At 35.9% G+C, this 18,925-nt stretch overlaps 1 protein-coding gene and 1 pseudogene across 1 annotated transcript; both read right to left on the reverse strand.

The window, feature by feature from the left end:
• Positions 1-8,278: 8,278 nt before the first annotated feature.
• Positions 8,279-13,005, reverse strand: LOC144445774 (ectonucleotide pyrophosphatase/phosphodiesterase family member 7-like). Its single transcript, XM_078135414.1, has 6 exons — positions 12,919-13,005; positions 12,094-12,268; positions 11,167-11,786; positions 10,076-10,216; positions 8,821-8,943; positions 8,279-8,458 (listed from the first exon to the last, which is right to left on the reverse strand). The coding sequence occupies exons 1-6, from the start codon at positions 13,003-13,005 to the stop codon at positions 8,279-8,281; spliced, it is 1,326 nt and encodes a 441-aa protein (XP_077991540.1).
• Positions 13,006-16,445: 3,440 nt separating this feature from the next.
• LOC144445775 (cytochrome P450 1A1 pseudogene) lies at positions 16,446-18,029 on the reverse strand (annotated as a pseudogene).
• Between the last annotated feature and the right edge of the window lie 896 nt (positions 18,030-18,925).

The raw sequence follows: 18,925 nt of genomic DNA on the forward strand, positions 1-18,925 counted from the left end.
GTTTTAGAGTTGTAAAACGAGAAAACTGTCAAAATTTGCTATTGTTAATTGAATCTGTGTAGTTACATGTTTTTCCTCAGTCGAATGATGGTATACAGTTCCTGGTTGACCTTCAACTCTTAACGCCTACTTGAGCAAACAATAAGTGTTATTGTCATGTCTCTTTTCCCTGTACTTTCAACTTGTCTGTGTATCTGTCATCAACATTATCTCTGAGCTCATGCAAATCACTCACGTGTGCAAATTGAACGGACATTTGTTCGATCTTTAGTTTGGTTCAACCGTCGAAGAATTAATCGTTAAATTCGTAACAAGACATACCAACACATACTCGGTGGATAAGCACTTGTTTTGTTCCCCCCACCCCCCCGACATGTTTTTTGCCGTGATTGGTTGGTTTTCATTGGTTCACTTACACAGTCTGTGTTCTATAGAGTATGATTGGTTAGTTTTCCTAGATTCACTGACACAGTCTGTTATATAGGATATGATTAGTTAGTTTTCCTAGATTCACTAACACAGTCTGTGTTATAAAGAGTATGATTGTTTGGTTTTTACCTCCCGTAAGGGTACGGGAGGTGTTAAAATACAAATGTCTGTCTGTGTGTCTGTCTGTCTGTCTGTCTGTCTGTGTGTCTGTGTCATCATTTTCTAAAATTCGGCTGGCTCAATTGTAATGAAATTTGGAATATATAATCTTAAGGGTAATAGCTAGACCTGATCGGTTAATGTTTAATCAGAGAAATTTGCATATTAATGAAATCAAATAATTAAGCAATATCTTAAAACTGCATACTTCAATTTCAATATAATTTAGTATATTCGTTATAACAACATACATTTGTCCTATAAAATTTGATGATGTACCTTACAGCGTTAACAAATAATTTGCATAATTAATTATTTTTGGTAATTAGGCTATATCTTAAGAATGCATACTTCATATTCAACATAATTTAGTACATACGTTAACCATAAGAAATTGTGTATGTCCTATAAAGTTAGTTGATGTACCTTACAGTGTTAATTAATAATTTGCATAATTAATGATTTTCGGTAATTAGGCTATATCTTAAGACTGCAGTTTCAATTTCAATACAAATTAGTACATAATGTTAACCACAACGAAGCAGGTACGTCCTATAAAATTTGGTGCTATAGCGTACAGTTTTAATGAAAAATTTGCATAATTAATGATTTTAGGTAACTGCGTTGTATCTTAAAAATGCAAGCTTCAAATTTCGTATAATATGATACATATATCAACCATAATAATACGCACCTGTTCTATAAAGTTTGTTGCTATAACCTTTACCTTTTAATGAGTATTTTGAATAATGAACGATATTCAGTAATTAAGCAGTATCATGCACTCTTCAAATTCCGTATAATTTGGCACATACATTAACTTAAGAAAGCACGCTTGTCCAAAAACAAAGCCTGTTACCATATTTTTTTTTATTTTAATGAGTTATTTGCATAATTAGTGATTCCCTTACGGGAGGCAATCAGTTTAAATCTGGTCCTTGTTTCACTTACACAGCCTGTGTTATATAATCAAATGCTCATTGTACAATGGAAACCGGAAGTGGAGAATATAGCGCCATCTAGTGTTGAATACTGCAATGAGGGAATAACATACACTATGACATACCAAACACTGCATGTCCCTTGCAAGTTGATGTTCCAGTAAATGGTTGGGAATGCACGTCTACCCATCAATATTACTAAGTACTGTGTAGCCCTGTTTTGGGTTATAATATAGAAACAAAAATGTAAATTCCAGCGTCCGATTGTACAGTTCTTTAAGGAGAGATATGGAGGATATGCAGCTAGGAATTTTAGTATATGAGTATTTTCAAAATTAGTATATGTCATCAGTCGCTTGATTCTCTGGAAAATAATTCTATGTTTGTGATATTAGATTGTTAAATGTTTTTTATGTCCAAATTTGTTTTTCTTTTTTGTTTGTAACCTATGGACAAGACATTATGACTTAGTTTTTGTTACATGTTTGGCATGATTATTTTCTGAAAAGGTCTACCATGAACACGAAAAATGTACAATTGAAACTTTAAAAATATCTATCTAAAGACCAACTATGTAATTATGTATCATGATCGGCATTTTTGAAAATGAAAGTGATTCTAGAATTGATTGCACAATAGACTTTTTGGCATGATTGAAAGCCAAAAACATCTATCGCGCAGACTGGAAATGCCAAATGTAGCTGGTCCAGAAATGACCCCAGGATAGAATTAAATAAAATTATTTCGGATAAAAAGTCTTCTAAAACTCGTGCTGAAAAAAATGTCCTGGAAAACCGATGTCCGACCACTAACTTTCTTGTAATGTAAGTCTTTGCAATTGAGAGTAGAAAGCGTTTTTTCATAGTTGTTCCACTTGGACCATGTCGAATAATTTTCTGTGCATATGACTTTAGTGTAATTTATCAAAGTCAGGTTACAAAAAAATTATCGCAATTTGGATAGTTATCCCTAACTAGTTAAATGCATGTGAGCACACAGACAGACACATACATACATACATACATACATACATACATACATACATACATACATACATACATACATACATACATACATACATACATACATACATACATACATACATACGTACGTACGTACGTACGTACGTACGTACGTACGTACGTACAGACAGACAGACAGACAGACAGACAGACACCTTTTCACAACAACTATTAATGCAGTAGTCACTGCTATATTTTCTCAGCTATAAGTAATGTTTGTCGTTATACACTATTTTCGTAGATTGCTTTTTATTTGATCAACGATGTTCAAATCTTTCCAATGTCATCCGATCCTCCTTCCGTGTGCAAAAACACTATAAATAATTTACAAAACAGATAACATTAAATTTAATATTGATTCCAATCAGTGTATCATCTTACCTGTCATTAGAGTGACATAAGAGTTGTCTTACTTTAATTGTAAAGGTTATTTGAATGACGTTGTTGTCATTTTACAAAGTCATTTGAGATTAGTACATGAGTGATGAATGACTAACTGACGTAAGTTATCTACCCAGACCTGACAGAAGCCATGTTTACCATTTATTTTCATCTGTTTGTAATTTGTGTGGATTTGAAACAGTTTTGTTTGTATTAATCTAAGTAAAAGTTTGAAATATTTAACAGCAAAGATAAAATCTAGGTTGTAGCATAACACGCAATGTCATAGTTTATTTTCTAAGAAAACAAGTATGTGGTACAGTGATACTTTCCGGTAATGACCCAAAATGTCCATCAGTTTGTTGGGTCAAATTAATTGCAATGATTAGAACACACATGCAGTTTAACTTTGTAAGTAACATTGAACTTTCACTTTGTCGACCTATTGTAAGTAACACTGAAATTTCGCTTTGTCGACCTATTGTAAGTAACATTGAACTTTCGCTTTGTCAACCTATTGTAAGTTAGTGTGTTTCAGTTAATTTCAAATGTACACTTTCGTAATAGTAAGCAGTTTATGGTATTATATATTTATATCAGAGTTAACACATTCTATTCAGAGCACGCCTTTAGGTTTCATTGTTTAGGCTTTGATTGATATTAGCACATAGAAAAATGAAAGTAATATATTCGACGGTAGTAATGTTTGAGAGTCTAGTGGCTGTAGGTTTGGGTGAACTATGGAGGTATAAGCGGAGATGAAGGTATAAACCATGGCGGTAGAAGAGGAGAGGTCGATGGAGGTATAAACCATGGAGGTGTAAGGGGAGATGGAGGTATAAACCATGGAGGTATAAGGGGGAATGGAGGTATAAACTATGAAGGTATAAGGGGAGATGGAGGTATAAATCATGGAGGTGTAAGGGGAGATGGAGGTATAAACCATGCTATAACGATGCTAATATAAATTAAACTTTCATGTATTTAATCTTGTCTTTCCTAAGTAGCTTACTGATTGAAATTGCAATTACATATAATTGGATTTAAGCTTATACAAAGATTCTTAGAGTAGTTTAGTTCACAGACTCTTTGATGGACACTAGTAAGGTCAAACAATTTATAAATTGACATTGTTAATACTAATACATATTAAAATTTCTGTCACAACAGATGATTGACGTCAGCTGTACTTTATCCAACAGGTTGCTAGGCAACATGTATTGTTCAGTTCAGCATACACAAGTTCCTCGTAACCTCTGTGAACTTTTGAAGTGTGTTTTCCTGTCTTGCTAGAAGGTCAAGAAACCTACTTGGAATGTGGTCACCTCCTTAGTTCATTCCTTTGTAGTTTTTAACAACATTGTACACAGGGGAGAGTACATCTGTAGAGAACTGTGACTTTATTAACAGTAATGGTTTCGTTCCAATTACAGCAGACGACAAATACTCCTTATTTGCCAGTTATGCGAGTTCTTATTTACTCGTCATAATAATTGACATGGCGGGTAACCGATATCATTACAGCAGACGACAAACACTCCTCATTTGCCAGTTATATTATGTGACATGGTTGGTAACCGATATAAAAAGTCTAATAATCGAGGGTGAAAATAATAGCTTCATGGAGATAATTGTCTTATTCTGATATGTTCATTATATTTCAGAAACATCAAAGTATCTATCAAATGATTAATAAGGTCGCCGTCACATCCATCTCTGAAAGTTTCCTAAACAATGCCACAATTCTAAATGTCGTGCAAAAACTACTTGCTCGCATATACAATGGAAAGATGAACACTTTGTATCCAAACTTCATAATCCTTTTCTTTGAAATGTTGACAATAGTACACGATGTGATTGATATATGTGCTAGTGGTATATTTCGCCATAAAATTTACATAATGATTGAAATAGATTAGGCAGGTGATTGAAAACAGTTGTTCAAAATCTACTTTACCTTAGCCGATTAATTGACGCGCACCATTGAGTGTTTGAACTGTGGAACAAACGATTTCTAATGTCATTGAAGAAATTCAATTTCAACTTCCTGAGAAATCCCGCTGAGGTTCGAAACTAGTCAAAAGATTCAAATCAGTTTTGTGTTCATTTATTGTTGATTGTGACACATCTATTTAATTGGTTTGTCCTTCTCGATACATCACTGACAAACTCACCACCAACAGGATTATTTCTCTTTATACTGATAATGAATTTCGAAATTATGCTATTTGTACTATCAAATTAATGCATGTGAATAGAACAGTTGTGAAACCGATGTGATCATTATTATATCTAAGGTATTAGATAGATTTACTTCAAAACTAGTTTCAATGAAGCGGCACGGTGGGGTGTTGTTGTTGTTGTTGTTGTTGTTGTTGTTGTTGTTGTTGTTGTTGTTGTTGTTGTTTTTACATCTGACACAACATTTTTGTTATGGTGACCCTATTTTTTGTTCTCATTACTTTTTCATGGCAACTATTTGTCGATTTAAAAAAAATAAAATCATCTTAATGTGATATGTTTCTCTGCCTCGCCTTTTTCCGCTATGGCGGTAAAATAATTGCGTACGTCAAAAAGTGTTTTTATGCATTTTTTTCACGTAGTTTCACTTTCTTGGATGCGTAGGTAGAAGTATATGACATGTATTTTGGCGGTAAAATAATTCCATACGTCAAAAAGTGTTTCTGGCAAAACATAACCGGTAAGCTACAGACTATTGGAATTGATTAAATGTCAGACGGCATGAACCATCACCAGTCTCCCACGGGCGAGGCAAACAAGACACTAATATGAAAAATAATGTTCTTACCATTCCTCAAATATAATTTCTCTAGCCATCAGTTATTTCTATAGAAGTAAGCTTTATTTGCACATGTCACGTGTGAGAAAGTGCGCAGAATCTTTGCATATAAGTTGTAAACCTGGTCCGTTCAGTTTACACGTCTGATCTGAGCGATCAATGTCTGTGAATACATCTTGTCAATGCGAACGGAAACTCTCTAGAGAAATAAAATTTCATCATAGACAACACAGCACTGTCCTTTCACGGAATACTCAGTTGAGTGTCTCTACTTGTTCTTGTTGTAGAATAAGATGGGTGCGCAATGTGTTACACGGCAAATTTAGGCTTAAGGTCGTGACAACGTTGTGATGGAATCAACGATTTATTTCCCCTCCTCCAAGAAAATGTGTTCTCAATAGGTATTATCTAATTTCTACAAATCAAATAACATTTCTAGAAGTTAACCATCGAATTTCACCTTTATGCGTTCATAATTTGGAACCATCCTAATCAAATTTCTTTTCAGAACTATTTATCAAAGTAGGAACCTGTAGCAACTGTTGGCTGAAAATGTCAATCTTCGATCTGTAGTTTGAGTACGAGGCGAAATCAGTTTGGTGTTAAAATATGCAGTGCTAGAACTTGTTACTAAGTAGTATATACGTATTAATACTCTTTAGTAGCAAAAATCAGCTTAACGCATGGGTATAAGTCGTAAAGTATTTATTACATCTGTCTGATCTGAAAGATGTGTGTCACGTCAGTCACTGATGTACAAATACAACTCAGTTGGGTATGATAGTCGTAGAACATTTTTTGACGATACAAAACCGTCTGAGTTGTTTTTACACACTCTTAAGACTGTAAGATACGTCGACTCGCTCCACACTCACAGGCCTCCTCTCCTCTGGCGTTGACCGGTGTGTGAGGGCGCCCCATCACGGCATACTTTCAGACTACACACGCCTCAGAGTTGTAAATTAAAACTCACTGAATGTTGCACGTTTTCAAGGGAAAACGGCTAGCTAATTTAATTCATTTTTGGAATTATTTATTATTTCATTCAATATTTTACATGATATAAAGCAACAAAAATTTGTTGAAAAAGACGAGGTAGGTAAAATCTTCTCTTCTAGTACCAAAGCAAAAGGCACAATGTGATGTTTTCGAGAAATTTGAAAATACTTTTCGTACTGTGATCTACTGTTGTTTACATTATGTACAAATGTACAAAATATATGATAATTTCGTTGCTTTTGTATATGACTTCCTTGATAAACAATTTGTAGCTGATTCAAAGTATGCAAATGAAGGTGAATAAGTTGATCTCACCGTGGATCTCACCACACAGGAATAGCTGCAAAGATGTAATGTAAGCTTACTGGTCACTCAATCAATCAATCAATCAATCAATCAATCAATCAATCAATCAATCAATCAATCAAACAAACATAGTCGATAGTAAACAGGGATGGCATTGTTACATGATTGAACACGTAAACTTGAATTGCACCTCTCAAATTGTCTCCCCGAAAAAAAACAAAGATGCATAATTTCTTACGAGAGATAATAAAGTTTTCTCGTAATCTTTTAATGTAATAAAGGGTCACAAAGCTTATATCATCAATTTATAAATGTATGCATCGTAATCAATAGCCAACTTGAGAGGACGTTGTTGATTGTTTGGACACTGTGATCATGACAAGTTTCACTTCATGCGCCAAGTTGCCAAAGAATGACATTATGTTATCTGTAGTGACTCATGTTTTATTATCACTGAGATGTGTAACATCGCATTATGTAAATTATCAGTTACAACTGTGAGATGTGAAACATAACATTGAGTTCAATTAATGATTCGGTGACATAGTTTGTGGGTACACTCAAAACTTGTCTTTCACATCAAGATTGCGAAAGAAAATATACATTCACAAAGAATATATAGCAGTGTAACTAATTAATACACCCTTATTCCATCCCCACCCACCTCACCCCATCTCAATTAAAAGATGAGTAAGAAGATGTTATGTAGCATTGTCAGTTAAATACTTGACAAACCAAACGATAAAATTTAGGATTGTTAGTCACTGATTACTTCTTTCTGTTTCATGTTTACTGCTTCTGTGAAAATCTATCGTTGATTCAAATGCCAACGGATGTCTTTATAATTCTTTGTACAGCCTGGGACATCAGTAAACACAGCTCTACAGTTTGATAAAAAGTTGACTTATACTAATAGCTTCAATAGCGTGTTTGTGCATGCTTGAGTCAAAAAAATGATTATCCATGTTGGATATTGAGGGGAAAGTACTCGGCTATTGTCTTTACAAAAGAAAGATTTTGGAGAAAAGATTCTTTATACTATGATATGACCTTTCTGTTTTCTGGAAGAGGTCAGACATCTCATTTTATCTGCATAACAACTGGAGTCTAAAAGTGCCACACACACACACACACACACACACACACACACACACACACACACACACACGCACACACACACACACACACACCCTCACACATACATACACATACACACACACACCTCCCCCACCCACTCGAACTTAAAACAACACCAAAATCATACAAAACAAAACGACAGCTAAAGTGTGATAACTGCTTCGTATTAAATGGGCTCCACCAACAGGAATATCCACCAACATATATTTGACAGCATTAAGTGAACCATTATTTGGGGCAGGATTGATTTGAAGTAACTCACACATAAGTGGATACAAATCAACCTGTAAAGAGACGAGAAATATAAATTGATCAAAACTCTCTTGATGCTATCATGATGGTTATTGATAGGGCGCAGTTTTATCCTTGTCCCAAATATTCTTTACTTGGGGCAACACTTTTTAAATATCTGTCTAAGAAGATAGGAATTTCAATGTAAGTTGATTTCAATACTTTCACACACACACACACACACACACACACACACACACACACACACACACACACACACACACACACACACCAATATCTCAATGTTTAAGTTCTTATGTTTGAGTTCTTGTTTAGTTTTTTAATTTATTCATAATGTTGGACCCTAAAAACATTCTTTGGTGCATTGTTTGTCTTCATTCATGGAAATACTTACCGAGCTGAAAGCTTCTGCCTCATAGCCTTTCTTAAACCTGGGACCGTGAGCATAAAATGCTGTCCACATTTCTTGGTGCATGTAATCATATCCATGTTCAGAGCTCTTGATCGAAAAATCAACCTAGACGAAATTTGATATTCAATATTTACTTCTGTTAGTCCCAAAGATAAAAATGACGACCTTTTTAATATTACCTATCTTATGTATATGTACACATAGCTCTTTAAATTTAAACGAATTCTTGGCGCGAATCTGTAATCGCGATTGTATGGTGGCGCTATTGTATAATATCTGAACGTAAGACGAGCGAGGGACATTACAGACAAGATTTAACGCGCGAAATACAACCATCCATCATTCATTCATTCATTCATTCATTCATTCATTCATTCATTCATTCATTCATGCGTATGGGGGGCAGATTGTAACGCGCACAATACAACCATTCATTCATTCATTCATTCATTCATTCATTCATTCATTCATTCATTCATTCATTCGTGCGTATGGGACAGATCTTATTTCTATAACAACTAACTTACTCGTTATATCGTACACCGTGAACGGTATTGATTCACAATCATCAAGTCTGGGTGTGCACCCAAAAGTCAGCGCCCTCAACGGTTATTATATCATGAATTCAACCTGTGTCTGTACTGGATAATATCGACCATTGATTAACATGCGTACAATTTCAAATTATTGATTAACTCTGTAGTGAATATATCTGATCGAAAAATGATACTCCAGTTATAACTAGTACAGTTTTATTACGGTAACAGAGTCAAAACCTAGAGCTCGCTCAAGATTTCAACTTGTCACTACATTGCCTACGGTAGACTGTCGACAGTCGCTCGCGCCTTTTTTCCTACGTCTTATCTAAACTCCGATCCGGCGCAACACTACTATAATCGCATACAACCATCGCAGGCCCCGGGAAACCGTCGGAAGAAAGAACTTATTATGGTGAGGCCACTAGTGTTGCGCCGGATCGGAGTTTAGATAAAACGTAGGAAATAAAATGCGCGAGCGACTGTCGACAGTCTATGCCTACGGATACGAGTAGTGTTACTGCTAGTGCAGGGTTAAACTGTTTTCAACGTTTTATATCGTTTTCGAGTAACTATTATATTATTTCTGTTTGTTATTTCTACTTATTTTGTTCACAATGCACAATCAAAGTCTTCTTTCACAAATCGAATTTTAACAGGAAAAGCTATGGCACTGGTTTGACTACAGAGGGCGTACTTACAGTCAGTAGTTGATATGGTGGATCAACGATTACTATCAATGGCAGAATCCTATCGTTATTGGAATAATGGAGATGTTCTGGCATTTCTTCTTTTTTGTAAACGTACATGTTGGGATGTGCACCTTGCAGTGATTGGTATACCTAGAAGAAGAAGGAGATACAAACAAAGAATTAATTATATTGGAAGTGGTGTTTAATAGACAAACACAGGACATAATCGCTTATCAGATCACGGTTTAATACAGTGTGTATGAGTCTCTATCGTGTACTACATGTTTATTACATATAGTAGAACGTTGACGGTACCCATTCTCACAATGTAATTCACCAACAGAATGATAGTTATGTCATTTTCATTTCTTCGGATCGGAGATGCACTAATTCATCACCTGAATTTGGTTTGATATTAAATTTCTCACTGAATTATGACAACTCTAACATAAGCACAGATGTAATTGCAAATTTAACTAGTGCATCTAAATTATAAGAGTAAGTTTACAAGTTTTATTACCGTTGGTTAAAAACTTCTACATTCACATTTCACTCATTGAAAGATACATGTAGTAAAAGCTAGCGAAAAATGTATGATCTTTCTCAACAACACCTGCTGTCGACTTGTCAGCAACATTGTAAACGGTATTTACGAAACTCATGTTAATGTTTTGTCAAAAAAAATTATTTTGCATTCTCGCAAACCAGAGCTGTCAATTTTTCCACTACACTTCGAAATAAGACCATCTGGACGGCAAGTTTCGACCGTGCCGAAAAAGAGGCTGTGGCTTGCGACGATGTTATTTTGTGGTTACATCAGTTACTTACTTGAGTTTAAACAAATGTTTTAGTGATCGCCGAAATATCAATAATTAATAATAAGTAGCTGGATTCGACTCGGGTCAATCACTGATTAAAATTATGAAAATATATATTTTTAAACGTTTCCTACAAATTTTGTTTTATAGTCTTTTTCCTTCTTTTACCCATCTTGACTTGTCAATGAATAGTATCGTCCGTGCGATCATTTGATGAGTTAGGAAGAGAATATATTATATCGAAGCCCGCCCCCTCGCGGTCGGAAGATGGCTTTTACTAACCTCGTCAAGTTTTCCTTCTTTTGGCAGTAGTTGTGTGAATGCTGCATCGCTAAATAAGTAAAAATCTAGATCATTTTCACTGATATAATCAAATAATTTAATCTGGCCTTCAACTTCTATATGTCCATGATCAGCAGTGTACAGTACGTTGACTTTATCCATAAGATTGTATTCGTCCAATCTCTTATGAAGATATCCAACCGCATCATTAATGTTGGACAAGACAATATCGGCGATAAGTGAACTACCAGCAGGTGACGGTTGCCCAGTAACGTGAACGACGTCATCAAGTAGATTATAATACAGGAAGATTATATCAATATCGTCTTCAACGATCCATTTCATTACTTCATCAATACGTTCCTCCAAATCCACAAAATACAGTCGTACAGTACTGTAGACGACCTTGTCTGGTATTACGCCCTTGATTGGCACCGAGCCACCAGGGTAGGCGTAGCTTCCTGCTGTCAAACCTTGTAGCATACCGGTTACCCAGACTGGTTCGGCACCGGTATCCCACCATTCCGTAATGTTCTGGGTTTCGAAAAAGTTGTACGTCTCCCCAGTTTCGGCGTTGAAGTAAGTGTTGTGAACGACACCGTGGCTTTCTACATACAAACCTGGACATAGGAAAATATTAAAATATAAATTCAATACATTGCATTCCTATGTCAATCTTTGTTCATTTTCTTATCACATCAATAGCTTACCTTCAGCACAAAAAACTGTGTTCTTTTCACTAAATATACGGATTTAGAATTTAGATGCCAAAGTATACAAAGAATAAACTTTTCATTACCACTATAAGCTGTTTTCTCTATCTTATGTACAGTTTTCTGGCAAACTATCCCTGTTTTAGTTGCATATTGTATATCTTATGTACAGTTTTCTGGCAAACTATCCCTGTATAGCTGTACAATGTCTTACCTGTTGCTATCGTATACATACTTGGTGATGAAATCGAGGGGAATACAGGAATAGAATAATTTCCTCTTACTCCGTGTTCCCCAATATCGGTAAAACTAGATAATGCATTACCATACAAGTCATAACGAAGGCCATCTAGAAGAACTAACAGTAATTTCTCTACTCCCTCTGTTGCCTGGAAATTAACAAATAAAATTTCAGTATTAATTTAAATATCTTGAATATCTTGTTACTACAACCAAATATTCAAAATGATCCCTGTAAGAAAACAAAATACCTTCCTTTTTTGTTACACAGATCGATGTCACAGGAACAAAAAATGACCAAAAAATTAACAACATCTGCATACTAACCTTTGACCCAGAGAACGAAATTAGCAATAAAATCATCAATCGCATTATGATTTCCATATTTACTGGTAAACACTAGAAAATAGAAATATTGAAAATATAATTATATATATGATTGTGATATTGATATGACAGGGTAGTTACAACGATTGTGATATTGATATGACAGGGTAGTTACAACGATTGTGATATTGATATGACAGGGTAGTTACAACGATTGTGATATTGATATGACAGGGTAGTTACAATTATTGTGATATTGATATGACAGGGTAGTTACAACGATTGTGATATTGATATGACAGGGTAGTTACAACGAGGTTTGTCATATTACAGGAGTATAAGTTCTAACGACAACCTGAATGATTATGACTGAAAAGTTTATAATTTAGAAGGTATAGCAGTTTTAGTCGCATCCTTCCTCCTTCGCCCAAAGTAATCCTTGACATCATGTTAATATTTTCCCAAAACTAACACCGCCACCACCGACATTACCACCACTACTACTAACACCATCGCCACCATAAATACCACCTTGACCACTAGTCACTACTACCACCATCAGCACCACCACATAAAAAATATCAATGACAAAGATCACCACACCACACCACCACCACCACCAACATCTTGTTAATTAACTTTGACATGTTATTAAGCAGGGCATTGGTGTATAAACTTATAGAGTAACTTGTAACGTGTGTTGAAGTAATTTATATAAAGACATATTCCATCACATCACGTTCTCTCTACTAAATGTTGTGATAAATGCTATCTGAACCATTTCATTTTATTTCATTTTCATTTGTACAGTTCGCTGTTGTGTAGCATTTATCACATTGTTTAGATATTTTGTGAAAAATTTGAAATCTGTAATTCCTCAAGACTGTCAATTATATAGTCAATGTCAAATCCAAGAGTGTAAGCCATATACAGTGTACATGTTGAGGTGAAGAATAGATGCTATGTCCAATAATTTGACAGGTGGCTTTCTCTACGGAGACTGACGGAGATCTCTCCTGGTTCGGCCTTCAGCTGGACCTCGTGATCTCTGAGCGCGAAGTTCAGTCCAGGTAAAAGTTCAGCCAAACTCTCATTATAAAAGTACTTTGCTCTGGCAAAAGTTCATTTTATACTCGTCAACTCGAATCTGACATGAATGCTTAAGAATAAGACAGGTACATGAGTTGACTCTTTTGAGAATTAGAAGAAGTGTGCTTAGGTGTATATGAATATATTATGGACTATGACTACCTATGGTTTATGAATAGGTTACTGCTGAAGTATTGGTCAATCAAGTCAAGTCGATCTGAGTCTCAGAGTAAAGTACATGTACATAGTTTATTATCTGAAGAACGCCAGGGTATAAGAATGACACATACAGTAGGCCCAGTTCAATTAGGATCGAAAGTTAATGGTGAAAAACTGGTGTCGGGTAGAGCTATTGAAAAAATTTGGTTCACAAAAAAATAATAATGCTATGTAATCCTCACGACTCCGTTGATAAGACTAATATGAAAACCTGGATTGATACCATGTGACATCTTCATTTATTGTCTATGATTCAATTAACCTCAGACCACTAAAATAGTGGTCTGAGAATTAACATATTGTTCCTGTGCTAGGGATAGGAAGTAGTGAATTGGCCATGTTCAATCCCAGGTCATCACCTTAGTGTTATCTTAAGAAGGATTAAATTCGTTTGTTCTGTACTATATTTGACAAACAACCGATTTCCACACCTAAATTCTATCTAATCCCAATCTGAAGTGGGCCTTTAGGAAAACCGTGCTAAGTATGTAATAATATGATGACACTATATTATAGCATTGTTACTATAAACATAAAGTTACCACTTACCACGTCAAGGCACGAATAGCTTCTACAGAATAACCCCACCTCAAACAATTGGCGTAGAATGTTTTTGTAAGTAAGTTGACACAGCGTAAAATCGGTTAATTGGCCAACTGCAAAGAACAAATCCACTTTGCAAAGCTTAAGTACAACAATGTGTTTTAGTGTCCGCCGACTTTGACCGACTTGAAAATGGACGAAATGAACAACGTATCAACAGCATGCGTAGTGTAACTGTGTACAGTTTGTTCCTAACCGTGGTGATTCTAAAGTTATCATGTACAGGTACATATAACAAAACGTTACGACAAATTGCTAACATTACTGAGACACGTGGGTATGTGAGTACTGATTGATTTGGTTACTGCTACTAATACGTTGGTTAAAGAGCCCAAGGGTCACGTACATCTCATTGGCCAAGCTATTTTCTCGTCCGACTACCCTGTTTTTTTTACTCGCTTACACCGACTTTGTCGTTTTTCCGTTTATCAAATAATATACTGAAATGCCAGTCATGTTCAATTTGCTGAATTAAGTTGTCACCACAATGGATAGAACTATAATTGAGTCAAAAAACAATAAGTAGGGTTACCATCCCACTTAATGAGCGGTGTCTGGATTAATTCACGTTGCGAAGTAGCATTGTCTTTAATGGTTGATCAAATGTAAGGTTTATAGTTCGATGAACCGTATCAATCAGTATTGCCAGAGATGTTACCGATCCAATGATAACTCGTGTCAAGTTATTAGTAACTATTTGACGGACAAGAGATGCATTAATCACGTGCATGTCACATGTATCATACCACCTTGCATTAATCACGTGCATGTCACATGTATCATACCACCTGTAATAGCTATCTATAATCACGATCTGGAGTGGAAGCTATTAAACGTTACCATTGATTTTATATAATGGCCAAGGCATATCTTAAGTCTTATTTTATGGCCAAAAAAGAGAATTGTTTCTGGTCAGGACAGGTTGTCTAAAATGGTGCGACGACGCGATTTTTATTCTCAACAAACCTGTTACTAATTCTACTCTTTATGGCAGTTACTGTTCTTTTTATTTACTATTTTAGAGCAAGTGTGTATGTGGGGGGCAGTTCTCATTTGCTTGTTCATGATTGGCTCTGCAGTTGTCCTCACTGAAGTAGGGAGGGTTATTTTTGTGTTTCTCCCCCGGATATGCAGACTGCATGGCTGGACAAACGCGAAAAAAGACCGACGTGAGGGTATTTAAGTGATGCGCGCGCTGACCAGAAACAATTCTTTTTGGGGGCCTAATATTCCTATATCACCTGACAAAGATAGATCACATAGGAAACATTACGATCTAACAAATTCACTTCATCAAATTTGACTCATTATGATGAGTCCTGACATAGAATGACAAGTGTGAGATATGTGTGTATTGTACCTGTAGGTATCAACTTTAATATTGTACATATAGTGTATTCGATTTACCATGCTGTACATATAGTGTATTCGATTTACCATGCTGTACATATAGTGTATTCGATTTACCATGCTGTACATATAGTGTATTCGATTTACCATGCTTTACATATAGTGTATTCGATTTACCATGCTGTACATATAGTGTATTCGATTTACCATGCTTTACATATAGTGTATTCGATTTACCATGCTGTACATATAGTGTATTCGATTTACCATGCTTTACATATAGTGTATTCGATTTACCATGCTGTACATATAGTGTATTCGATTTACCATGCTGTACATATAGTGTATTCGATTTACCATGCTTTACATATAGTGTATTCGATTTACCATGCTGTACATATAGTGTATTCGATTTACCATGCTTTACATATAGTGTATTCGATTTACCATGCTGTACATATAGTGTATTCGATTTACCATGCTGTACATATAGTGTATTCGATTTACCATGCTGATCATCAGTTTTCCTTATTTTCTCAAATTTACTGACTAATGTTGTTCAAACTCCAAGTCAACGTTGAGTGACGAGCCAACGATGGGTCAACAAAAGTGAAAAGTCAATTTATGGATGAAAAAGGTGACTCAAGTTTTTATTTCAAGAATTTCGTTGATATTATAGTTCATATTAGGAGTAGAAGGTATTTGATTAAATCCCATCTTGGTTAAGAACAATCGCAATTATTCTTTAATCTGATTTGATCTGCGTCGTACGGATGTACTGTACGGTGTTGGTGCTACTGTCACGCCTACTTCGCCTTTGAAACATAAAGTTTGACCTTCAATAGTATTGAATTCACACTGATGCATCAAAATGGCGAAAAATAAAAACAACTCGATGTGCGCCAACTGTTCACCAAGGCATCGACGTCGACCTATGGAAAATGTTACGTACTTTTCAAGTAGACTGTTGTCAACCGAGGTGCCATCTTTGGTGAGAAATCTTGTAGGTTTGAACTGTGTAGGATCAGAAAATACATCTTCGTCATAGTTGGTACCCCATAGATTGGCAAAAACTAACGTATCTTTGGGTATAAAATAACCATTTAAAGTTGTATCACAGGTCGCAGTGTGCGGTACTGATAAGGGTGCTATTGTTGAGATACGCAAAAGTTCGTGGATGCAGGCGACCGTGAAGGGTAAATAAGGCTTGTCTGCTAGGCATGGCAACCGGTTTTGGCCCACAACCGTGTCTAGTTCTACATGTATTCTACTTTGAACATCTTGGTATTTCATCATGTATAAAATGCACCATAGTAAAACAGTTGATAATGATTCAGAACCTGCACCCAATATCTCATCAACCGCCGACATTATTTTATCATGGGTGATTTCGTATTTTTTGATGTCACCAGCATCCAATTGTCTACTAGCATGCATCAAGTGATCTGTAAGATCACGAATTACACCGGGCTGATAACTTTCGTCGTGTTCTTTCTTCCGTTCATCCGCCCATCTTGAAGATTCCCCTGTAATCTCAATAAAGTCCTTCTGTATTTTACGCACACTTGGAAGAATTCTAGTCCAGGGCATAATATCAACTGGACTTCCAGGTCCAATCGCTTTCACAAATCTATCAGATAAAACAACAATCTGCATTAATCGTTCATCTTCATGTGCGTATCTCTTACCGAACAATATCTCACATATAATGTTAGCTACACAAATCCGTATTGCTTCTTGGGGGTTAATGACATGCGCATGTCCACTTGAATAATTATTGGTCAACTTTCGTAACAGTAACGCAGCTTCTTCCTGTATTTGTTTCTCCAGATTGTCTAGTAATTTTCCCGTCAGGAAAGTCCTTAATGCCATGGTTTCTATCTTGCGATGAATTTTCCAACGTTCACTATATGAATTAAAGAACACGGTTTCGCCGTTTCCTACCCGTTTAAATGAGTCAAACCTAGGTCGTCCGGAGAATTCAATGCCTTGCCTCACAAATGCTTGTTTTAACGTTGACAAGCCAGTAAGTACAACGACTGGTCTTTGACCGATGTGAATCTGGAAAATTGGACCATATGTCTTCGCCATCGTTGTCAATGATAGGTGTGGCATCTCACCTAACGAAAGTAAGTTTCCTATGAACGGCAAACCCCATGGTCCAGGTAGGCGTGAACCATACTCCGTTCTCGTACACACACTTTTCAGAAGCCACCACAAGGTTAGGGACACCAGTAAAAGCAAAAGCATCGAGGTAACAGTGGCATCTTGAATTGTACATGCACTGTCGAAAAATAGGTTGGCTAAATACGTTGATGCCATTATACTACGCCACTCTGTCAAATCAGTGCTGGTGGTAACAAAATGACAGTTCTGTCAAATCAGTGTTGGTGGTAACAAAATGATAGTTCTGTCAAATCAGCGCTGGTGGTAATAAGCTGCTAGTCCGACTAAAGGCTTTGAAGCTAAGACACGTTTACCATAAAATGTAGGTGAGTCTTCCACAAAAGATTCCCAAGGTCGTTCGTTTCAACATGAATAACTTGTACCTGACCTCTAAGCATATCACCTTGCACAGGGTTGTCACTGTACACTGAGTTTGGTCATAACCCGTGGCATGTAGAATAAAATGGGTATGTTACACACACACATTGTTCGTTGTGTGCAAGGTAGCCTGGAATCTTTGCTATTTGTTTTCGACATAATGAAATGATCGATTATAGACTCTCTCACAGTCCTTGGAGCTTCGCATAAATAGCTAAAACTTGGGTTGTTTTTAAACACGGTATTTAAACTGGTATTGTGTTTTGTTAGTTCCTCGATTTTCTTAATATGAAGCCTGCAATGACTCAAACATAGATCTTTCGTATGAATATTTTGTAATGATATAATGATCACGTGATTTGTGTAAAATATCGATTATTGTCTAACAACCAATCGCGATCGCATGGAGTTATGGTGACATTACCCAGTCTGTACCTGATGTGCTAGTGTTTAACATTGTTAACACGTAATTTACCTCAGACCACTAGAGTGTTCTAGAGTAGGCTGAGATATTGCACATTTAATTTAGAAGTAAAAAAAATGGACACTGAACACTGAAAGTGGTTATATATGCACGCCTGATCCCAAGAATCTTTCAAACCAGAAACGTGGAAACAATTTCATTTATTTATTATTTATTGATTTATTTATTTGTTGTTGGTTTTGTTGTTGTT

Source organism: Glandiceps talaboti, chromosome 14 (genome assembly GCF_964340395.1).
Source record: "Glandiceps talaboti chromosome 14, keGlaTala1.1, whole genome shotgun sequence".
Lineage (NCBI taxonomy): Eukaryota > Metazoa > Hemichordata > Enteropneusta > Spengelidae > Glandiceps > Glandiceps talaboti.